Source organism: Apostichopus japonicus, chromosome 15 (genome assembly GCF_037975245.1).
Source record: "Apostichopus japonicus isolate 1M-3 chromosome 15, ASM3797524v1, whole genome shotgun sequence".
In the NCBI taxonomy this organism is placed as follows: domain Eukaryota; kingdom Metazoa; phylum Echinodermata; class Holothuroidea; order Aspidochirotida; family Stichopodidae; genus Apostichopus; species Apostichopus japonicus.
In genome coordinates this window covers 28,892,766-28,915,781 of record NC_092575.1, presented here as the reverse complement: position 1 = coordinate 28,915,781, position 23,016 = coordinate 28,892,766, and the positions used below count along the sequence as shown (strand labels likewise).

Sequence of the window (23,016 nt, the reverse complement as noted above, 5' to 3'; positions counted from 1 at the left end):
CTATACTAGGTGTTATTGTTTTCATTCACTTCTATACAAGGTGTTTTTGTTTTCTTTGTCTTCTATACCAGGTTTTATTATTTTTCAATGTCTTCTGTACTAAGTGTTATTGTTTTCATTGTCTTCTATACTAGGTGTTGTGGAATACTTAAACACTGAGATCAGTACTTCCAAACAGAAGAAATTCAGTTTGGTCACCTTCGTGGACACCCCTGGCTTGGTAGATGGTGATATGAAGTATCCATTTGACGTTGATCAGGCAATTCTATGGCTTGGTATGTGCAGTTTATCAGTACAACACTTATAATCTGTTTGTATATCCCACATAGATTGATCAGGCAATTCTATGGCTTGGTATGTGCAGTTTATCAGTACAACACTTATAATCTGTTTGTATATCCCACGTAGATTGATCAGGCAATTCTATGGCTTGGTATGTGCAGTTCATCGGTACAACACTTATAATCTGTTTGTATATCCCACATAGATTGATCAGGCAATTCTATGGCTTGGTATGTGCAGTTTATCGGTACAACACTTATAATCTGTTTGTATATCCCACATAGATTGATCAGGCAATTCTATGGCTTGGTATGTGCAGTTTATCAGTACAACACTTATAATCTGTTTGTATATCCCACATAGATTGATCAGGCAATTCTATGGCTTGGTATGTGCAGTTTATCAGTACAACACTTATAATCTGTTTGTATATCCCACATAGATTGATCAGGCAATTCTATGGCTTGGTATGTGCAGTTTATCAGTACAACACTTATAAACTGTTTGTATATCCCACATAGATTGATCAGGCGATTCTATGGCTTGGTATGTGCAGTTTATCAGTACAACACTTATAATCTGTTTGTATATCCCACATAGATTGATCAGGCGATTCTATGGCTTGGTATGTGCAGTTTATCAGTACAACACTTACAAACTGTTTGTATATCCCACGTAGATAAAGCAATGAAATGCAGCATATTATAGAAACATGGAAAATAATGTATTGCCCCAATCACTGAGATGGAGAAAATTAGCAATTATAATCTTTGGATGATGGTTGCTCTGTTGAGGGTGACAGAAGACTTAAGATGGCTATGAGACCTCTGGCATAATTTATGATAAACGTGATTAATTTTAAGTTTTCTTGTTGGGTGAAACATTCTTCTGCTCTTCTTAAGGACATTATTACTTATAAATAGAAAAAACTAAATAATTGCAAGAGTGTTGGCCTTGAATATCCTGTAACAGTTACATATGCTTTGCTGATGTTCACCAGATACAGTGATATCATACCCTTATATTGTCAGATGATCATAGCAAATAACTGTTAAGCTTAAAGGAACACAACATTAACTGTACCTTTATGGCAGAGACAGTCATGGATACTATTTCTGTAAACCATGGGTTATTTATCATTTATTTTAAGCACAATTGAATTCTTCATCTTTCATCTTCAGGAGACTTGGCGGATCTCATCTTCGTGTTTTTTGATCCAATTGGTCAGGCTCTCTGTAAGAGAACCTTGAACATTGTGGAGAAACTAAATGAACAGCATAGCGACCACATGAGGTTTTATCTGAGCAAGGCTGATGAGGCTGGTCACGAAAGTGACAGGCAGGTGAGACCTCCAGCAGCAACATAGGCTGGAAGCTAAATAGATTATAATGAATACCATTCACAGCTTTACCTTAGTTATTAAATCTCCCATACAATTGATCTGAGCCATTGCACATTGATCTAAGACAGTGCCCACTTGATCTGAGTAAGACATCCCCACTTGATCTAACTAAGAGATCATCCATTGATCTCAGTAAGACATTGCTCAATTGCTCTGACTAAGGGATCATCCATTGATCTCAGTAAGACATCCCCCACTTGATCTAACTAAGAGATCATCCATTGATCTCAGTAAGACATTGCTCAATTGCTCTGACTAAGGGATCATCCATTGATCTCAGTAGGGCATCCCCCACTTGATCTAACTAAGAGATCATCCATTGATCTCAGTAAGACATTGCTCAATTGCTCTGACTAAGGGATCATCCATTGATCTCAGTAAGGCATCCCCCACTTGATCTAACTAAGAGATCATCCATTGATCTCAGTAAGACATTGCTCAATTGCTCTGACTAAGGGATCATCCATTAATCTCAGTAAGACATTGCTCAATTGCTCTGACTAAGGGATCATCCATTGATCTCAGTAGACACCCCCACATGATCTAACTAAGAGATCATCCATTGATCTCAGTAAGACATTGCTCAATTGCTCTGACTAAGAGATCATCCATTGATCTGATTAAGGCATCGCTCAATTGCTCTGACTAAGGGATCATCCATTGATCTGATTAAGGCAATTTCTGAATGATCTGACTTAATAGACATTGCTCGATTGACCGGACTAAGACATCATCAATTGATGTAAGACCTCACCCATTGATCTCACTAAGACACCGCCCATGGATCTGTATAAAGAAATAGCTTTATTGATCTGACTTAGACATCGCATAACTAATCTAGAGTAAGAAGTTTCTTGATTGATCTGACTAGGACAGTGCCTTATTGATCTCACAAAGACATAGATTGATCTGACTAAGGCATCCATTGATCTTACTAAGACATTGTCTGATTGGTAAGACAAAGATATTCCAAAGACCTTAGACCTAAGACTTCACCCGTTGATCTGACTAAGTCATTACTCAGGTGACCTAAGACTTCACCCGTTGATCTAACTAAGTCATTACTCAATTGACCTTAGACTTCACCCATTGATCTAACTAAGTCATGACCCAAGTGACCTAAGACTTCACCCATTGATCTGACTAAGTTATTACTCAAGTGACCTTAGACTTCACCCATTGATCTAAGTCATTTCTCAAGTGACCTAAGACTTCACCCTTGATCTAACTAAGTCATTACTCAAGTGACCTAAGACTTCACCCGTTGATCTGACTAAGTCATTACTCAAGTGACCTTAGACTTCACCCATTGATCTGACTAAGTCATTACTCAAGTGACCTTAGACTTCACCCATTGATCTAACTAAGTCATACTCAAGTGATAGACCTAAGACTTCACCCATTGATCTAACTAAGTCATTACTCAAGTGATAGACCTAAGACTTCACCCATTGATCTAACTAAGTCATTACTCAAGTGATAGACCTAAGACTTCACCCATTGATCTAACTAAGTCATTACTCAAGTGATAGACCTAAGACTTCACCCATTGATCTAACTAAGTCATTACTCAAGTGACCTTAGACTTCACCCATTGATCTAACTATGTCATACTCAAGTGATAGACCTAAGACTTCCATTGATCTAAGTCATTACTCGAGTGAACTAAGACTCCACCTATTGATCTGACTAAGTCATTACTCGAGTGACCTAAGACTTCACCCGTTGATCTGACCAAGTCATTACACAAGTGACCTAAGACTTCACCAGTTGATCTGATAAAGCCATCATCTTTTGATCTGTCTAAGACATTTCTTCATTGATCTGACTAGGACATTGCTGGATTGATCTGACTAGGAATTCACCAGATGATCTGATTAAGACATCCTCCATTGATCTGTCTAGGACATTGCTGGATTGATCTGACTAGGACTTCACCAGATGATCTGATTAAGACATCCTCCATTGATCTGTCTCAGATGTTTCTTGATTGAGATGACTTAAACACATCAAATAACTGATCTGACATTCTTGACTGATCTGACTAAGACATTGTTCGATTGATCTGACTAAGACATCCCCTCACATGTTCTTGAGTGATAACTGAATGTTAATAATGAATCCATACCTCATAGTCCAGACAACTTTCCATGATAGCATTAATCACATGGAAAGAGCAAACTGGAAACTTCAAATTATTTGATATGTTACATCATTATCAATATATTTCATTAGCTTAACTAATCAAGCTAATGAACTATATTGGTAGTGGATTTATTGAAGAGCATCCATTACATTATTTCAATCAACAGTTGTTTTGAATGGCACACATTTATACCCACAAAGGCTTACATTAATTATGTTCTCATTGACCAGTTAACAATTCCTTCGACCACTAGTATAAAGCATACAAAAGATTTCCATACGGATTGAGCTATCTATAGCGATTTTATTTTTCACAGCGAGTTCTGATGCAGATTGTGCAGGAGTTATGTAAGAGACCTGGCCTGAATCGGACTGGCTTTGATATGCCAACAATCTTTGTGCCCAGTATGTCATCTGGCAAGGTAAATGACTGTTAGCATCTCTCAATCTGATAGATTTTAAGTTCTCTTGTAATTCATTTACTTGATACTCTTTCATTTGTTGCTCTGATGTGACCATAAAATGCATTCAACAGATAAATGACTAACTAAGAAGTTCAAAAACAATAAACAGACTGTAATTAGTGATCTTTATATGCAATTCATGTGATCTTACAAGTGTGTTATCATGCCCTTGTATTAGGGAGATACTGACTTAAGTCACTTCTAGTAAAGAAATGGTTATTAAAGGATTGCCAGGATGGTTTAGATCAGAAAATGCATGTCTTTTGCAATAAGACTCAGAAAATGCATGTCTTTTGCAATAAGACTCAGAAAATGCATGTCTTTTGCAATAAGACTCAGAAAATACATGTCTTTTGCAATAAGACTGCATGTTGGCAAAGATGTTGCACAAAAATGTTGGCAAAGATGTTGCAAAAATGTTGGCAAAGATGTTGCACAAACAAACCATTAATTATGTTTTGTTCTAGTGGAAGGGCTTAATGCTGTTCATCTTCAAACACATCATATATCTGTATTTCTTCAAATAAAACAATTCATTTACAGCTAATTTTACGGTCAAAGTGTGTCATTTGATTAGGATGAATGTTGTAGGTAGTCCTTTAATGCTGCCAATGCTGAGCTGTTATTCTTATCATACATATTTTCATAGACTCTATCAACTGCCATAAGAAGAACCTCTGCCGCATCTCATGAAATGTGAAAAATGTTTGTTATTTGTTCGTTATTTTGTAGAGTCGTTGTGTTAACCAGATTGAAGAAGTTTGTAAAGATGTGGAGAAGACCATAAGTCAAATGATACAGAATACATTGAACACCCTGGAAACAGACTGTGAGCAGATAGCCACACTGACTGATGCAAAACTGCAGGAGGATAAGTAAGTTTGAGCTATCTTAATACACAATAAATAATCAGTTAGCATATCAATGTAATAGGTAAGTGTCCAGGCTACAATATAAAGATCTTAAGGGTGGGGGGGTGGCCAAATGTGAGTGTCCAGGATACAGTACAAAGAACATTAGGGGGGCAGAAAGTGAGTGTCCCGGCTACAGTACAAAGATCATAAGGGTGGGGGGGGCAGAAAGTGAGTGTCCAGGCTACAGTACAAAGATCATAAGGGGGTGGGGGGGGAGTGGCAGACGGTGATAAAAGGTGAGTGTCCAGGCTACCTCACAAAGATTTTAAGGGGAAGGGGTGCATGGTAATAATAGTTGAGTGTCCAGGCTGCAATGCAAAGGTCGTGAGGTGGGAGCAGAAGGTAATAATAGGTGATTTGGTAGAGGTCTGTTACATCAGTGAGGCACGCATCAGTGCAACAAGTACTACCCATTCTCTTTAAGTGTTTCTTGCTAACATGGTTTTAACAGAACTGGATTCATTAACAAACTATTAATGTTTTCATACTCTTTCTTTCTCTGCAGAGAGGCCTCCTCCCACAACATGTGGGCTCGAATCCAGTGGATCCTCTACTCCATGTTGGGTTTCTTTGTGCCGTTTCTCTTAGCACTTAACTTTTTGGTTTCTAAGGTGGCAAATGAAGCCCTTTCTCAGACTGTTGGAAACCGAACTGCTGAAGCCATTAAGTTATATCTGGTGAGAATTCAAGAACTAGTAATAGTTCATAGCTTACTTTCATTGTATATTACTGTTGACATATATCATAGATAGTACTTTCATATACTAATTATGTTGCTTATAAGTAGTGTTTGCACGGGTTATCCGGGTACCCGGGTACCCGCCCGACGTGATACTACCCGGTTTCTAATTTATTACCCGAATCCTAAGCAAAGTGTGATTTAAAAAAAAAAAAAATATATATATAAAAAATGGCAAACCAACGGTTAGGCAGATTTCCCATTGACTTAGTGTGGTGTTAGGCTACAATGTGGTAGAAGATAACAGCAATAACGAAGGGGCCCGTTCGACGCGATACTACCCGGTTCCTAATTTATTACCCGAATCGTAGGCCTACGCAAAGTGTGATTGTTTAAAAAAAAAATGCAAACCGATGGTTAGGCTGATTTCCCATAGACTTAGTGTGTTGTTAAGCTACCATGTGTTCGAAGATAACAGCAATAACGAAAGCTTTCCATAGATATCTTATAACTGCGTCACAATTTCAGCTAATAAACAGATGGCTAGGCTAGACTGCCCCCATTGACTTAGTGTGGTGTTAGGCAACCATGTGGTCGAAGGTAACAGCAATTACAAAAGTATTCCATGGATGTCTTATAACTGCGTCACATCTCCAGCAAATAAACAGATGGTTAGGCTTAGCTAGATTTCTCATTGACTTAGTGTGGTGTTAGGCTACCATGTGGAAGAAATTATTATTTATTCATTCGTTTATTTCAAAGAAGGAAAGGCTGACAAGGAATTTTACGCGATGTTTATGGATTATAGACAGGATAACTAAAAAATAGTAATCACAAGTGGCTTTTTACTAATCGTTTATTCCAAATGCGATCAAATTGCGCGAATCGCGCAATCTCGCGGCTAATGAGAACCCTGGGCCTGCATAATAGATAGTAGTAATATTAAAAACTGTTTAAGAGCTAAATTGATCCGATAGACGTGCACGAGTTAGCATAGCAGCGGCGGCAGTGCGATGTTAGTAGTAATGCTAATTATAATTAAATAATTTATTTATTAACAAATGAAAGAAACAGAAGAAAATACAAATTATTGAGGGAGATTTTATACCTTATCTTACACCTACGTATTTGAACATGAAAACATTGTCAGTAGAGAATATAATGCATTTATTACAGCATCCAATATGTAATTTCTTGAAAATCGTGATACACGAGGGTAAACAAATTTTTTCCGGGTACCCGGATACCCGACGGTTAACGGCCCTCGGGTACCCGGTTCCCATGTAAACACTACTTATAAGCATATCATTGATCTTAGTTAGGTTTGATACACTGTAGGTATGTTACACTGTAGGTTTGACACACTGTAGGTATGTTACACTGTAGGTTTGATACACTGAAGGTTTGATACACTGTAGGTTTGATACACCAAATGTTTGACACATGGTAGGTTGATACATGGTAGGTTGATACACTGTAGGTTTGATACATGGTAGGTTTGTTACATTGTAGGTTTGATACACTGGAGGTTTGTTACATTGTAGGTTTGATACACTGGAGGTTTGATACACTGGAGGTTTGATACACTGTAGGTTTGATACACCAAAGGTTTGATACACTGTAGGTTTGATACACCAAAGGTTTGATACACCAAAGGTTTGATACACTGTAGGTTTGATACACTGTAGGTTTGATACACTGTAGGTTTGATACACTGTAGGTTGAAACATGTTATGTTTGTTTTTACACTGTAGGTATGTTACATGGTAGGTTTGATACACTGGAGGTTTGATACACTGTAGGTTTGATACATGGTAGGTTTGATACACTGTTAATTGATACATGGTAGGTTTGATACACTGTAGGTTTGATACACCAAAGGTTTGATACACTGTAGGTTTGATACACTGTAGGTTTGATACACTGGAGGTTTGATACACTGTAGGTTTGATACACTGGAGGTTTGATACACTGTAGGTTTGATACACCAAAGGTTTGATACACCAAAGGTTTGATACACTGTAGGTTTGATACACTGTAGGTTTGATACACTGTAGGTTTGATACACTGTAGGTTTGATACATGGTAGGTTTGATACACTGTAGGCTTGATACACCAAAGGTTTGATACACTGTAGGTTTGATACACCAAAGGTTTGATACATGGTAGGTTTGATACACTGGAGGTTTCATACACTGTAGGTTGAAACATTTTATGTTAGTTATGGAGGAATGGCCGTGGAAAGAGCAAAAGGCGCACAGAGTATGCCGACGGTTCTATGAGGACTATGGCAAAACAGCAGGTAGCAGCTTGTTTGTTACACTGTAGGTTTCATACACTGTAGGTCGAAACATGTTATGCTTGTTACATTGTAGGTTTTATACACTGTAGGTATGTTACACTGTAGGTTTGATACACTGTAGGTTTGATACACCAAAGGTTTGTTACACTGTAGGTTTGATACACTGTATGTTTGATACACTGTAGGTATGTTACACTGTAGGTTTCATACACTGTAGGTTTCATACACTGTAGGTTTGTTACACTGTAGGTTTCATACAATGTAGGTTGAAACATGTTTTGTTTGTTTTTACACTGTAGGTATGTTACATGGTAGGTTTGATACACTGGAGGTTTGATACACTGTAGGTTTGATACATGGTAGGTTTGATACACTGTAAGTTGCTGCATGGTAGGTTTGATACACTGTAGGTTTGATACACTGGAGGTTTGATACACCAAAGGTTTGATACATGGTAGGTTTGATACACTGTAGGTTTGATACACTGTAGGTTTGATACACTGTAGGTTTGATACACTGTAGGTTTGATACATGGTAGGTTTGATACACTGTAGGCTTGATACACCAAAGGTTTGATACATGGTAGGTTTGATACACTGGAGGTTTCATACACTGTAGGTTGAAACATTTTATGTTAGTTATGGAGGAATGGCCGGGCAAGAGCAAAAGGCGCACAGAGTATGCCGACGGTTCTATGAGGACTATGGCAAAACAGCAGGTAGCAGCTTGTTTGTTACACTGTAGGTTTCATACACTGTAGGTCGAAACATGTTATGCTTGTTACACTGTAGGTTTTATACACTGTAGGTATGTTACACTGTAGGTTTGATACACTGTAGGTTTGATACACCAAAGGTTTGTTACACTGTAGGTTTGATACACTGTATGTTTGATACACTGTAGGTATGTTACACTGTAGGTTTCATACACTGTAGGTTTCATACACTGTAGGTTTGTTACACTGTAGGTTTCATACAATGTAGGTTGAAACATGTTTTGTTTGTTTTTACACTGTAGGTATGTTACATGGTAGGTTTGATACACTGGAGGTTTGATACACTGTAGGTTTGATACATGGTAGGTTTGATACACTGTAAGTTGCTGCATGGTAGGTTTGATACACTGGAGGTTTGATACACCAAAGGTTTGATACATGGTAGGTTTGATACACTGTAAGTTGATACATGTTATGTTTGTTACACTGGTCTGCCATTAAATGTAAACAGCTGTTTTAGGGTTTCCTGAAACCAGTGAACAGTGAATTAACAGTTCTTGGCTTGTTGTGCAGACAGATAGCCCTAACAATTTGCCAACATATGAAGCATATCACTTGAATGCTGGGTTTCTTTAGTTTATTCTCTCTTCTGTTTGCAGACTCCTGTGGACAATATATGGAAAACAATCCCTGCTGAGTGGTACCAGCATGTCATTACTGGCATCGCCTTTATCTCTTTGATCTTCTTCATCCTCGCTAAAGTTACATCAACGTAAGTTTCATTCAGTCTACTTTGTCTTCAACTTAGATGTAGAACTGTTTTTTCCTACTCCTGAGTATTATTCCTTATCAGAGAGATACCAGCAATATAAGACCTCTGTGCCTTGTGAAGATTGGATTGTAATCGGTGGTTTCCTGATGCCAACTATTATGAAAAGGAAACCCACAATAGACTCTTCATGGGTGTATGTTAGTCCTCACTATCAAGTCACAGAGATGGTTATGTATGTTAGTCTTCACTATCAAGTCACATAGATGGTTATGTATGTTAGTCCTCAATATCAAGTCACATAGATGGTTATGCACGTCAATCCTCACTATCAAGTCACATAGATGGTTATGTATGTCAGTCCTCACTATCAAGTCACATAGATGGTTATGTATGTTAGTCTTCACTATGAAGTCACAGAGATGGTTATGTATGTTAGTCTTCACTATCAAGTCACATAGATGGTTATGTACGTTAGTCCTCACTATCAAGTCACATAGATGGTTATGTATGTTAGTCCTCACTATCAAGTCACATATATGGTTATGTATATTAGTCCTCAATATCAAGTCACATATATGGTTATGTATGTCAGTCCTCACTATCAAGTCACATAGATTGTTATGTATGTTAATCTTCACTATCAAGTCACATAGATGGTTATGTATGTCAGTCCTCACTATCAAGTCACATAGATGGTTATGTATGTTAGTCCTCACTATCAATTCACATAGATGGTCTTCACTATCAAGTCACATAGATTGTCATGTATGTTAGTCTTCACTATCAAGTCACATAGATTGTTATGTATGTCAGTCTTCACTATCAAGTCACATAGATGGTTATGTATGTTAGTCCTCACTATCAAGTCACATAGATGGTTATGTACGTTAGTCCTCACTATCAAGTCACAGAGATGGTTATGTATGTTAGTCCTCACTATCAAGTCACGTAGATGGTTATGTATGTCAGTCCTCACTATCAAGTCACATAGCTGGTTATGTATGTTAGTCCTCACTATCAAGTCACATAGATGGTTATGTATGTTAGTCCTCACTATCAATTCACATAGATGGTTATGTATGTTAGTCCTCACTATCAATTCACATAGATGGTTATGTATGTTAGTCCTCAATATCAAGTCACAGAGATGGTTATGTACGTTAGTCCTCACTATCAAGTCACAGAGATGGTTATGTATGTTAGTCCTCACTATCAAGTCACATAGATGGTTATGTATGTCAGTCCTCACTATCAAGTCACATAGATGGTTATGTATGTTAGTCCTCACTATCAATTCACATAGATGGTTATGTATGTTAGTCCTCAATATCAAGTCACAGAGATGGTTATGTATGTCAGTCTTCACTATCAAGTCACATAGATGATTAATTTTCCAGGTTTCTATTCATAGGACTAATGGAAGAGGTATGATGTATATCATAATTTATTAGTTATTGGTGTCTAACAGCTGTATGGTTAATATTTCATTTTCTGCAGTGTCAAGCCAAGACTAACAAGAAAGCAGAAAAAGAGTCTACTTGAACAAAAGGCGTATGTCCAGGTATCAGTTAAAGGAGCTAAGGTAAGGAATATGTGCATCTGTTCATCTGTTACATTATAATCACAAACTAGCAAATATTTGTTTTTAGGATTACAAGTGGCTCATTACTAATTATTGTTACAAAATAAAGCTGTTGAGTACTTCTTTCACCTAAGTTTGGTTGTAATCAAAAGAAATGTTGACCAACTTTATTACCAAGATGAAAATAATAATCAGACCAGGGAGGCACATCAATACAAAGTTTCAACAAATTTGTTAGCATTATTTTCATTAATTTGCTGTCATTTTGACCATTAATGGCTACTTAGGTGATATGACCTGTGTAGCTGATGGTGAGATCCATGAATACCTATCAAGATATTGTTACAGTGTGTTGTTACAGTGTGTTGTTACAGTGTGTTGTTACAGTGTGTTGTTACAGTGTGTTGTTACAGTGTGTTGTTACAGTGTGTTGTTACAGTGTGTTGTTACAGTGTGTTGTACAGTGTGTTGTTACAATGTGTTGTTTCAGTGTGTTGTTACAGTGTGTTGTTACAGTGTGTTGTTACAGTGTGTTGTTACAGTGTGTTGTTACAGTGTGTTGTTACAGTGTGTTGTTACAGTGTGTTGTTACAGTGTGTTGTTACAGTGTGTTGTTACAGTGTGTTGTTACAGTGTGTTGTTACAGTGTGTTGTTACAGTGTGTTGTTACAGTGTGTTGTTACAGTGTGTTGTTACAGTGTGTTGTTACAGTGTGTTGTTACAGTGTGTTGTTACAGTGTGTTGTTACAGTGTGTTGTTACAGTGTGTTGTTACAGTGTGTTGTTACAGTGTGTTGTTACAGTTTGTTGTTACAGTGTGTTGTTTCAGTGTGTTGTTACAGTGTGTTGTTTCAGTGTGTTGTTACAGTGTGTTGTTACAGTGTGTTGTTACAGTGTGTTGTTACAGTGTGTTGTTACAGTGTGTTGTTACAGTGTGTTGTTACAGTGTGTTGTTACAGTGTGTTGTTACAGTGTGTTGTTACAGTGTGTTGTTACAGTGTGTTGTTTCAGTGTGTTGTTACAGTGTGTTGTTTCAGTGTGTTGTTACAGTGTGTTGTTGCAGTGTGTTGTTGCAGTGTGTTGTTGCAGTGTGTTGTTGCAGTGTGTTGTTGCAGTGTGTTGTTGCAGTGTGTTGTTGCAGTGTGTTGTTGCAGTGTGTTGTTGCAGTGTGTTGTTGCAGTGTGTTGTTGCAGTGTGTTGTTACAGTGTGTTGTTACAGTGTGTTGTTACAGTGTGTTGTTACAGTGTGTTGTTACAGTGTGTTGTTACAGTGTGTTGTTACAGTGTGTTGTTACAGTGTGTTGTTACAGTGTGTTGTTACAGTGTGTTGTTACAGTGTGATGTTACAACATATAGTTACAGTATGTGACAAGACAAATATCATTATTTGTTGATGAAATATCTCATATTACGTTCACATATATATTTGATCTTCACTATCATATTTTTTGTCATTAACAGGAGAAGCTTTACTCAGAATACTTGAAGCAAGTAGTAACATCACAAGACTTGAATTAAACAAGAGCTTGGAGTAACAGTGAGATGCCTGATTGTGTTTCTTGATTCTAATATCAGTTGTCTTCCAAGTAGCACACTTGGTTTGCAGGGTTGGTTAAGGTTTAAGGTTTCCTCTGATTTCAATTACCAAAACTCAGTATTTACCAAGATCTGTATTTCTGTGGGATGATCAGGGTATCCTTGTTTCTATGTTCTCTGGCTAAAAGGTTATATAATAAGTAAAGTACTCTGCATATACTTAGAGCTATTTCCGACTTAAACCAGCATCCAGTCCTATAGGCATAAGCACAGTTTGTGTGTCATCAACTGGTTGCCAACTACTCACCATTTGATGACCAAGTTTAGGCGGACTTGTTAAGAAATGGACTGAATCTACTGAAAATGTACCAGAGAAATTGAACAGTGAATGTGGTAAGGACCTTAATGCCACACCATGGGTACTTATCTATATAAATGTCTGACTTCATTGGTACTTGTTGCATTTGCTTACAGGCTGCCCTATGATTGTCTGACACCATTGCTACTTTGTTGTCTTGGCTTACAGGCTGCCCTATGATTGTCTGACTTCATTGGTACTTTGTTGTCTTGGCTTAGAGGCTGCCCTATGATTGTCTGACTTCATTGGTACTTTGTTTTCTTGGCTTACAGGCTGCCCTATGATTGTCTGACTTCATTGGTACTTTGTTGTCTTGGCTTAGAGGCTGCCCTATGATTGTCTGACTTCATTGGTACTTTGTTGTCTTGGCTTACAGGCTGCCCTATGATTGTCTGACTTCATTGGTACTCTGTTGTCTTGGCTTAGAGGCTGCCCTATGATTGTCTGACTTCATTGGTACTTTGTTTTCTTGGCTTACAGGCTGCCCTATGATTGTCTGACTTCATTGGTACTTTGTTGTCTTGGCTTAGAGGCTGCCCTATGGTTGTCTGACTTCAATGGTACTTTGTTGTCTTGGCTTACAGGCTGCCCTATGATTGTCTGACTTCATTGGTACTTTGTTGTCTTGGCTTACAGGCTGCCCTATGATTGTCTGACTTCATTGGTACTTTGTTGTCTTGGCTTACAGGCCATCCTAATTATCTTACTTCATTGGTACTGTCTTGGCTGACAGGCTGTCATAAGAACGTATCAATGTCACAATTAATGTAACGTAGGTGTTCACAAGCTAAATATTCATCACAGAAACACAGACCTGAGAGAAAACTAGTAACGATGCTGATAGTGAAGATGTAGAACTTGAATCAAAAATATAGAAAATATTTGCTTTGAGTTTTGTCTAAATCTACCATTTATAAAGGTTTAAGCACCTCTGTGACTGTAATAGGTGGATAGTGTATTCTGGTGTGTTGGTATGGTTTGGATTACAGCCATCCATATCAAGTAAAAACCTCTATTATCCAGATTTTACGACTATTCATCTCATAACATTGCTACTTCAACAACACACATTTTAGTTTATACTATTTTTGTTTTTTCTCAGTACTAGATGTTTAATCCTAAATGATGTAATGAGATTTTTTGGGAAGTGGGAGGGAATTAAGGTAAGCTAGAAATACTTCTAAGGGAGGGTATTTAACTCCATTGAGTAAAGGTAAGCTAGAAATACTTCTAAGGGGGAGGGTATTGAAGTCCATTGAGTAAAGGTAAGCTAGAAATACTTCTAAGGGAGGGTATTAAAGTCCATCGAGTGAAGGTAGGCTGTCCTTATAATATTAAATCTTCCAGATTGATTTACTTAGAGAATGGAGAGTAAACATGGTAAAATAGTATTTCAATTCTCAGGATTTGTGTTTGTGCTTCTTATAAATATTAAGAAATATTTGTAAAAGAATTTGAAGATATTAACTGTAAGTCTCCAGTGATGTTTATCATGCAGTGAACATTTCTTTACGAATTATTGATTAATTACAATATCAGGTCACCTAACATAATGGTTTTGATCAAAACAAAAGTAAATTTCTTGCCTTTATTCCTTGAATTCTTCAACTTCCACTCATTCCAATTAAATTTTCTCAGTACGACCAGAGAAAGCTGTTTATATTTGACCTTATTGTTTTACAGTAATAATCACAGTTAATTTAATGACAAACTGCAAACTTTGTCTTAACAGGGTCACAAAAGTTTGTTGGCATTACAGAAATTGTGTTTAAAATTGTCGTAATTGATTGCACACCCTTCCCTACCATGAGTTTATGACTGACAACCCCCTCTCCTACCATGAGTTTATGACTGACAACCCCCTCCCCAACCATGAGTTTATGACTAACAACCCCCTCCCCTACCGTGAGTTTATGACTGACAACCCCCTCCCCAACCATGAGTTTATGACTGACAACCCCTCCCCTACCGTGAGTTTATGACTGACAACCCCCTCCCCAACCATGAGTTTATGACTGACAACCCCCTCCCCTACCGTGAGTTTATGACTGACAACCCCCTCCCCTACCGTGAGTTTATGACTGACAACCCCCTCCCCAACCATGAGTTTATGACTGACAACCCCCTCCCCTACCGTGAGTTTATGACTGACAACCCCCTCCCCTACCGTGAGTTTATGACTGACAACCCCCTCCCCAACCATGAGTTTAAGACTGACAACCCCCTCCCCTACCGTGAGTTTATGACTGACAACCCCCTCCCCTACCGTGAGTTTATGACTGACAACCCCCTCCCCTACTGTGGGTTTATGACTGACAACCCCCTCCCCTACCGTGAGTTTATGACTGACAACCCCCTCCCCTACTGTGGGTTTATAACAGTATATGACTAGCAGATGATATTAGCTAGGTTGGTCTGGACTCGCAGGAGGTTGGTGTCTGTTCTTTCATTAACCATGTTCCTTTGGCCAGAGAGGTCCATGTTGGTGTCATTCTAAGATAACCTTGCCTGTTTCCTGTATTCATATTTTCTTCATGTTATATTCATACAGGGGTTTTACCCATTGCACAAAATGTACTCAAATATCAGATTGCAGTCCACCACAAGGTGTGGGTTGAGCATTGATGAATTTGAATGGAATTTATCAAATAAAGTAATGCTAATGTGGTTACTTATCTTTCTATATTCAACAAATTTCCTGTTTGTAGCAAACTTTTGCTGTTTCCCATTATTTAATAAAATAAATAATTTAAATTGCCTATTTGTCAGTCTCAACTTCATTAACTTATTTCATTGCATATGAAATTTGAAAATGATTTTACAGAAATTTGTTCAAAGTGCCTTATTGTTATATCTATATTACTGTTGGATGTAGTGTAATAAATATTGAACTTGCAAGTCATTTTGTTGGCTTTTGTTTCATTTATTATTATAGAGAATAATAAACAGTCCTCTAGCATGAGTCTAAATCTGACCTTGATGTGACAGGACTGGTGAGGTTGATTGTTATACTGGGGCATGCAGAATGCTGCAGTCACCTAACCAAAACCAAGTCACTGCTAGGCAAGCAGGGATCCTTGCTGAGTCTAAATCTGACCTTGATGTGACAGGCCTGGTGAGGTTGATTGTTATACTGGGGCAGGCAGAATGCTGCAGTCACCTAACCAAAACCAAGTCACTGCTAGGCAACCAAGGAACCTTGCTGAGTCTAAATCTGACCTTGATGTGACAGGCCTGGTGAGGTTGATTGTTATACTGGGGCAGGCAGAATGCTGCAGTCACCTAACCAAAACCAAGTCACTGCTAGGCAAGCAGGGATCCTTGCTGAGTCTAAATCTGACCTTGATGTGACAGGACTGGTGAGGTTGATTGTTATACTGGGGCAGGCAGAATGCTGCAGTCACCTAACCAAAACCAAGTCACTGCTAGGCAACCAAGGAACCTTGCTGAGTCTAAATCTGACCTTGATGTGACAGGACTGGTGAGGTTGATTGTTATACTGGGGCAGGCAGAATGCTGCAGTCACCTAACCAAAACCAGGTCACTGCTAGGCAAGCAGGGATCCTTGCTGAGTCTAAATCTGACCTTGATGTGACAGGCCTGGTGAGGTTGATTGTTATACTGGGGCAGGCAGAATGCTGCAGTCACCTAACCAAAACCAAGTCACTGCTAGGCAAGCAGGGATCCTTGCTGAGTCTAAATCTGACCTTGATGTGACAGGCCTGGTGAGGTTGATTGTTATACTGGGGCAGGCAGAATGCTGCAGTCACCTAACCAAAACCAAGTCACTGCTAGGCAACCAAGGAACCTTGCTGAGTCTAAATCTGACCTTGATGTGACAGGCCTGGTGAGGTTGATTGTTATACTGGGGCAGGCAGAATGCTGCAGTCACCTAACCAAAACCAAGTCACTGCTAGGCAAGCAGGGATCCTTGCTGAGTCTAAATCTGACCTTGATGTGACAGGACTGGTGAGGTTGATTGTTATACTGGGGCAGGCAGAATGCTGCAGTCACCTAACCAAAACCAAGTCACTGCTAGGCAACCAAGGAACCTTGCTGAGTCTAAATCTGACCTTGATGTGACAGGACTGGTGAGGTTGATTGTTATACTGGGGCAGGCAGAATGCTGCAGTCACCTAACCAAAACCAGGTCACTGCTAGGCAAGCAGGGATCCTTGCTGAGTCTAAATCTGACCTTGATGTGACAGGCCTGGTGAGGTTGATTGTTATACTGGGGCAGGCAGAATGCTGCAGTCACCTAACCAAATCCAAGTCACTGCCAGGCAAGCAGGGATCCTTGCTGAGTCTAAATCTGACATTGATGTGACAGGACTGGTGAGGTTGATTGTTATACTGGGGCAGGCAGAATGCTGCAGTCACCTAACCAAAACCAAGTCACTGCCAGGCAAGCAGGGATCCTTGCTGAGTCTAAATCTGACCTTGATATGACAGGCCTGGTGAGGTTGATTGTTACACTGGGGCAGGCAGAATGCTGCAGTTACCTAACCAAAACCAAGTCACTGCTAGGCAAGCAGGGATCCTTGCTGAGTCTAAATCTGACCTTGATGTGACAGGCCTGGTGAGGTTGATTGTTATACTGGGGCAGGCAGAATGCTGCAGTCACCTAACCAAAACCAAGTCACTGCCAGGCAAGCAGGGATCCTTGCTGAGTCTAAATCTGACCTTGATATGACAGGCCTGGTGAGGTTGATTGTTACACTGGGGCAGGCAGAATGCTGCAGTTACCTAACCAAAACCAAGTCACTGCTAGGCAAGCAGGGATCCTTGCTGAGTCTAAATCTGACCTTGATGTGACAGGCCTGGTGAGGTTGATTGTTATACTGGGGCAGGCAGAATGCTGCAGTCACCTAACCAAAACCAAGTCACTGCTAGGCAAGCAGGGATCCTTGCTGAGTCTAAATCTGACCTTGATGTGACAGGCCTGGTGAGGTTGATTGTTACACTGGGGCAGGCAGAATGCTGCAGTCACCTAACCAAAACCAAGTCACTGCTAGGCAAGCAGGGATCCTACTTAACATAATGGTGACACAAGCTTCCTTGACAAATTTATAGATTTAACATCTATAGGTGACCAATGACTGCCCTGAGGCCAAGATTACAAAATCAATCCAGTTGAAATGTTAGCTTCAATTCAGACATCTGCAGTTATTACCAAATATTTCAATATCTTTGACAATATCTACGCATGGAAATTTTCCAGATATTTTCTATCAATGTGACCCTTTAATTATCAGTATGACAAGCAGTTATGTGAACGACTCAGTGAATTACTCATTAAGCTTATTATTTCTAGACTTTTTGTTTCAAATGTGTGAAAAATTACATGATGCAACTAAGATAACTTCCCTGATATCATTAATTAATCTAATCAGTTAAATCAATAATCTTATTTCAAACATATTTCATTTAGAAAATACAACTGCAGAAGTCAAATTGCAACTTTCGATTACTTCGACAAAAGTGGGTCACACCCATGATTCTGTAGAGTTTACATATTGATAGTAAGTGTTACCTATAGCACAAACACAGTTTGATATGAAAAGCCTGACACCTGGTTCTGAACTGAAGAATAAAACACCCATGGGTGGGTGTCCATGGGTGGATGCATGTCCATTGGTGGGGGGGAGGGGGTGGGGACAGGGAAATAACTTGATTTCTTGTTTCAAAGTGGGGCACTGCATTCTAGGGAAGGGGAGCGTCCTGGGGAAGAGAATTCTAGGGGAGGGAGTGTAAAGAATGACTGGATTTTAAAGTGGGTCACTTAAAAATGACAGTTACAGATAGTTTTATACACAAGTTTAATACAATGTTAACTTTCTTAATATTTTCATTTTTACTATAATTTTAGGAAAGTGTATTACCCATAAGTGATTTGCTGAACTCTGCCCACTTTTGTAGTGATAGTATTTTTCGTGCCCTTTTTAGTTTGCTTATCGTCGAATGATATGACAGGACTTCTGAGACGTTTAGACATTTTGGACAATAGGGATATATTGTGACAATCATGACTAATCAGGACATATGGTAACCATAGGGATCGGAGAGCTTATGTGATCTGCAGAAAGAAATGACAAAACATGTCGGGTAGTGACATTATTTTTATTAGCAATTAAATATTTCTTTCATCCATAAATACAGTACCAGTCAGCAATACATATAAAATCACAAATCCAAACACGTTATGGTTTCCTATTAAAAGTAATGATTTCTTCTATAGATTTTATAATTTCCCTTTAGTACTCCTGAAATTCAACACACCATTCACATTTTGTTACAACACACACACAATACTCTTACTATTCTCCTTGTGTATATTTAATATGAATTGATTCGTAATATCTTTCATTCTAGGTTATCATAACCATCATTTTTTCTCTTTGTACAAGTGGAATTTGTATTTCATCCACTTCATATTCAATTGATGAGTTTTGAATCTACACATGTAACTGTTGGTTACACATATTTAATCTTAAAAATCCTAAAACTGCTTTTTTCTGCCAAGGTATAGACATCTTAAATAAAGAGCAAAGAATCCCCAATGGCAGCAATAACTGCTGGTGTTATTACAGATACTTTTGTTTACTTAACATTTTGTAAAGACAGAAAGACTAAAGTGTTACATTACAATAACAACTTGGTCAGGTCCTTAAAATCCTATGTTGTGTTTATCTTCTTGTGACCCAAACATGAAACAGGAAAAGTATGCCAAGCAACTGCTTTTACAAAATAGATGTAATTATTTGAAACAATTTGGTTGTTTTGGTTAAAGTTTGTTTCATTATGTGTGATGATCTAGTGTACATTCTGGCAATCATGAATGAAGAACAAAAGAATCTGTTCAGCTCTACTGGAGAAGATCTCCAAGTAAAGGAGTATTTTCTAGCTGGGTATCATAACCAATCTCTCCCACATAAGACTCTTTGACTGCCAAGCTTTAAAATATATACAAGATTCAAGACAAATATTAAATATATTATTCAGGTGTTCCTTTCTAAGTCATTGGGCTGTCACAAAAATCACTACAGGCTAAAGATCTTTATGGAGCAAACAGAATTCATCATTCACAGTGAAATGAGCAAAACATGAAAATTGATATCATCAACTTATGGCATTATTAAAATTTAAGGTAGGAAAAACCTATTTGCAATTGACTGTGAAGAAATCAGCCTGCCCAAAGTGATTACACTGCTGGTGGCATGTTGAGCTACTGGCATTGTTACACTGAAATGGAATCACACATACATGTAACAAATTTGATCAAATAATTCACTAATTCTATTATAGTTGTATGCTGTTAGATATTAAACCATCAAGAATGAACAATTCTCCATTGATTCCCAACCCTTCAGTTTCATGAGTATTTATAAACCTATAGATCATACTTCCTTAATTGCCTTGTGTCAGTAATTCATCCTTTTTATTTTCAATTTGGTTTTACTATCTTGTCTTCTTTACAAGGAAATGTTGTTTAATCCTGTGAAAACTATCACATGACATCAACTCAATACGATCACCTGAAGTGTCACTATTGTTTGAGCTGTGCAAAAGCAGTTCATTTATGTCAAAACAAGCACAGGTTAATATGATACACATCAGTCTAAAATGATGCCTTCAAAAATGTACTTTATAGTTGATGCAACTGCCAGCACTGAAGATACAACTGTTTGATGTACAAACCATGACAAAGCAATGAGGATGCAACTGTTTGCTGTACAGACAATGACGAGCAACTGTTTGATGTATAAACCATGATGATGCAACTATTTGATGTACAAACCATGACGATGCAACTGTATGATGTACAAACCAAAAAATACAACTGTTTGCTGTACAGACAATGACGAAGCCACTGTTTGATGTACAAACCATGACGAAGCAACTGTTTGTGATGTACAAACCATGATGAAGCACTGAAGATGCAACTGTTTGATGTACAAACCATGACGAAGCAACGACAATGAAACTGTTTGATGTACAAACCATGACGATGTAACCGTTTGATGTTCAAACCATGACGAAGCAACTGTTTGATGTACAAACCATGAAGATGCAACTGTATGATGTACAAACCAGGAAAAAGCAAAAAATACAACTGTTTGCTGTACAGACGATGACGAAGCCACTGTTTGAGGTACAAACCATGACGAAGCAACCGTTTGTGATGTGCAAACCATGATGAAGCACTGAAGATGCAACTGTTTGATGCACAAACCATGACGAAGCAACGACAATGAAACTGTTTGATGTACAAACCATGACGATGTAACTGTTTGATGTACAAACAATGACGAAGCAACTGTTTGATGTACAAACCATGACGAAGCAATGACAATGAAACTGTTTGATGTACAAACCATGACGATGTAACTGTTTGATGTACAAACAATGACGAAGCAACTGTTTGATGTACAAACCATGACGAAGCAATGACAATGAAACTGTTTGATGTACAAACCATGACGACATAACTGTTTGATGTACAAACCATGACGAAGCAACTGTTTGATGTAGAAACCATGACGAAGCACTGAAGATGCAACTGTTTGATGTACAAGCCAGGACGAAGCAATGAGGATGCAACTGTTTGATGTACAAACCATGATGACACAATGATGATGCAATGACCATGCAAATGTTTGCTGTACAAACCATTTGTAACTCAAAGAGTAGTTTCTTTATTGCTACAGCATTTGAATATCTTTTTTTCCTCTTTCGGAACAATTTTCCTAATATTTGATAAGTTGTTTACATGGAAGACCAAGAATGTGCCTATTCTTTAATAAACAATGGAAACTGTGATGTCTCAATAGACATTCTAATACCCTGCAACATAACACATATACATATATATTCTGACATCATAGAACTCTTTCTGTTTTCATAGCTAAAGGAACAGCTCATTGTTGATACTGCCAAGATGGAGCAGCCACTAGATAATGCAAACACTCAGACACATTGTTTACAAGTGTCACACAATCATTTTACAAATTTGAACAGAAAAAAATTAGTTTTCTTAGCCTTCATTACCAGACATGATATTCAAGAAAAGATGTTCTGATTTGCATATCAGACCTGAGTAAAGCCTCTCTGAGAGTGATTAGGATAGATAGTTGGGAGTGCATGGAACATGAGAGCTTCCATACTACAAGCAAACAACCTGATCCTAACAGTTATGATCTAAGTAAACAGAAGAATAACTTTACGCAAAATGATGAGATGATATTTCATTGAGCAGAAAATGAGAAAGAGATTACATGATGACAGGTATCTTTCCTACTTTTGATGTTTGATGTATTTGAGGCAATAACAGACATATCCTCCTCTTAGGTTTTGCATTGCCTTTGATGGGGTGACAATATGATCTATGTGCTAGACTACTTAGTTCAGCCAATGTGACTCATGATGATCCACTTCAGTTTTAAGATTGGGTCATATCTTGTATGACCTGCACTTGTCTGCACAACAAACTTAGTTCTCCAAAAATATTAGTCATCTGAACAAAAGCATCACTGCATTGTATTGTTTTAATTTTTAGACATTATTGACTGGAATGTAACATGCAATGTATATAACACCTTAGTAAACTCCTAAACACGAACTGTGTTAAACAAGTTCTGAATACTGCACCTGAAAAACTTCCCAAACCATTACAAATTTCCAAAATGGACATCCTTACAGTACATCCATTTCAATTTTAAGTAATGTAATTTCAACCAAAGCCTCTGTGTTTATCCAGAAGTTCATACCTAATGTAACTCTCCAAGTTAAGCACATGCTTAGAACAAAACTGTTAACAGTTAACTTCCAATTTGGCATTCTTTACAAGCTCATCTGGTGCCAATCTT

The 23,016-nt window shown here is 38.2% G+C and overlaps 1 protein-coding gene across 3 annotated transcripts in view; it reads left to right on the top strand.

The window, feature by feature from the left end:
• LOC139981005 (uncharacterized) overlaps nucleotides 1–16,052 on the top strand; it is an 80,767-nt gene extending 64,715 nt beyond the window's left edge. For 2 of the 3 annotated variants that reach the window (XM_071993099.1, XM_071993098.1), the window contains exons 6-13: nucleotides 135–275; nucleotides 1,464–1,624; nucleotides 4,147–4,251; nucleotides 5,026–5,168; nucleotides 5,713–5,884; nucleotides 9,563–9,675; nucleotides 11,173–11,257; nucleotides 12,718–16,052. In XM_071993099.1, the coding sequence (XP_071849200.1) occupies nucleotides 135–275; nucleotides 1,464–1,624; nucleotides 4,147–4,251; nucleotides 5,026–5,168; nucleotides 5,713–5,884; nucleotides 9,563–9,675; nucleotides 11,173–11,257; nucleotides 12,718–12,774 (977 nt within the window). In that variant the 3' untranslated portion in view covers nucleotides 12,775–16,052. Of the gene's footprint in view, nucleotides 1–134; nucleotides 276–882; nucleotides 908–1,463; nucleotides 1,625–4,146; nucleotides 4,252–5,025; nucleotides 5,169–5,712; nucleotides 5,885–9,562; nucleotides 9,676–11,172; nucleotides 11,258–12,717 lie in introns of all 3 variants that reach the window. The other variant, XM_071993100.1, reaches the window with a different exon arrangement.
• The last annotated feature ends 6,964 nt before the right edge of the window (nucleotides 16,053–23,016 follow it).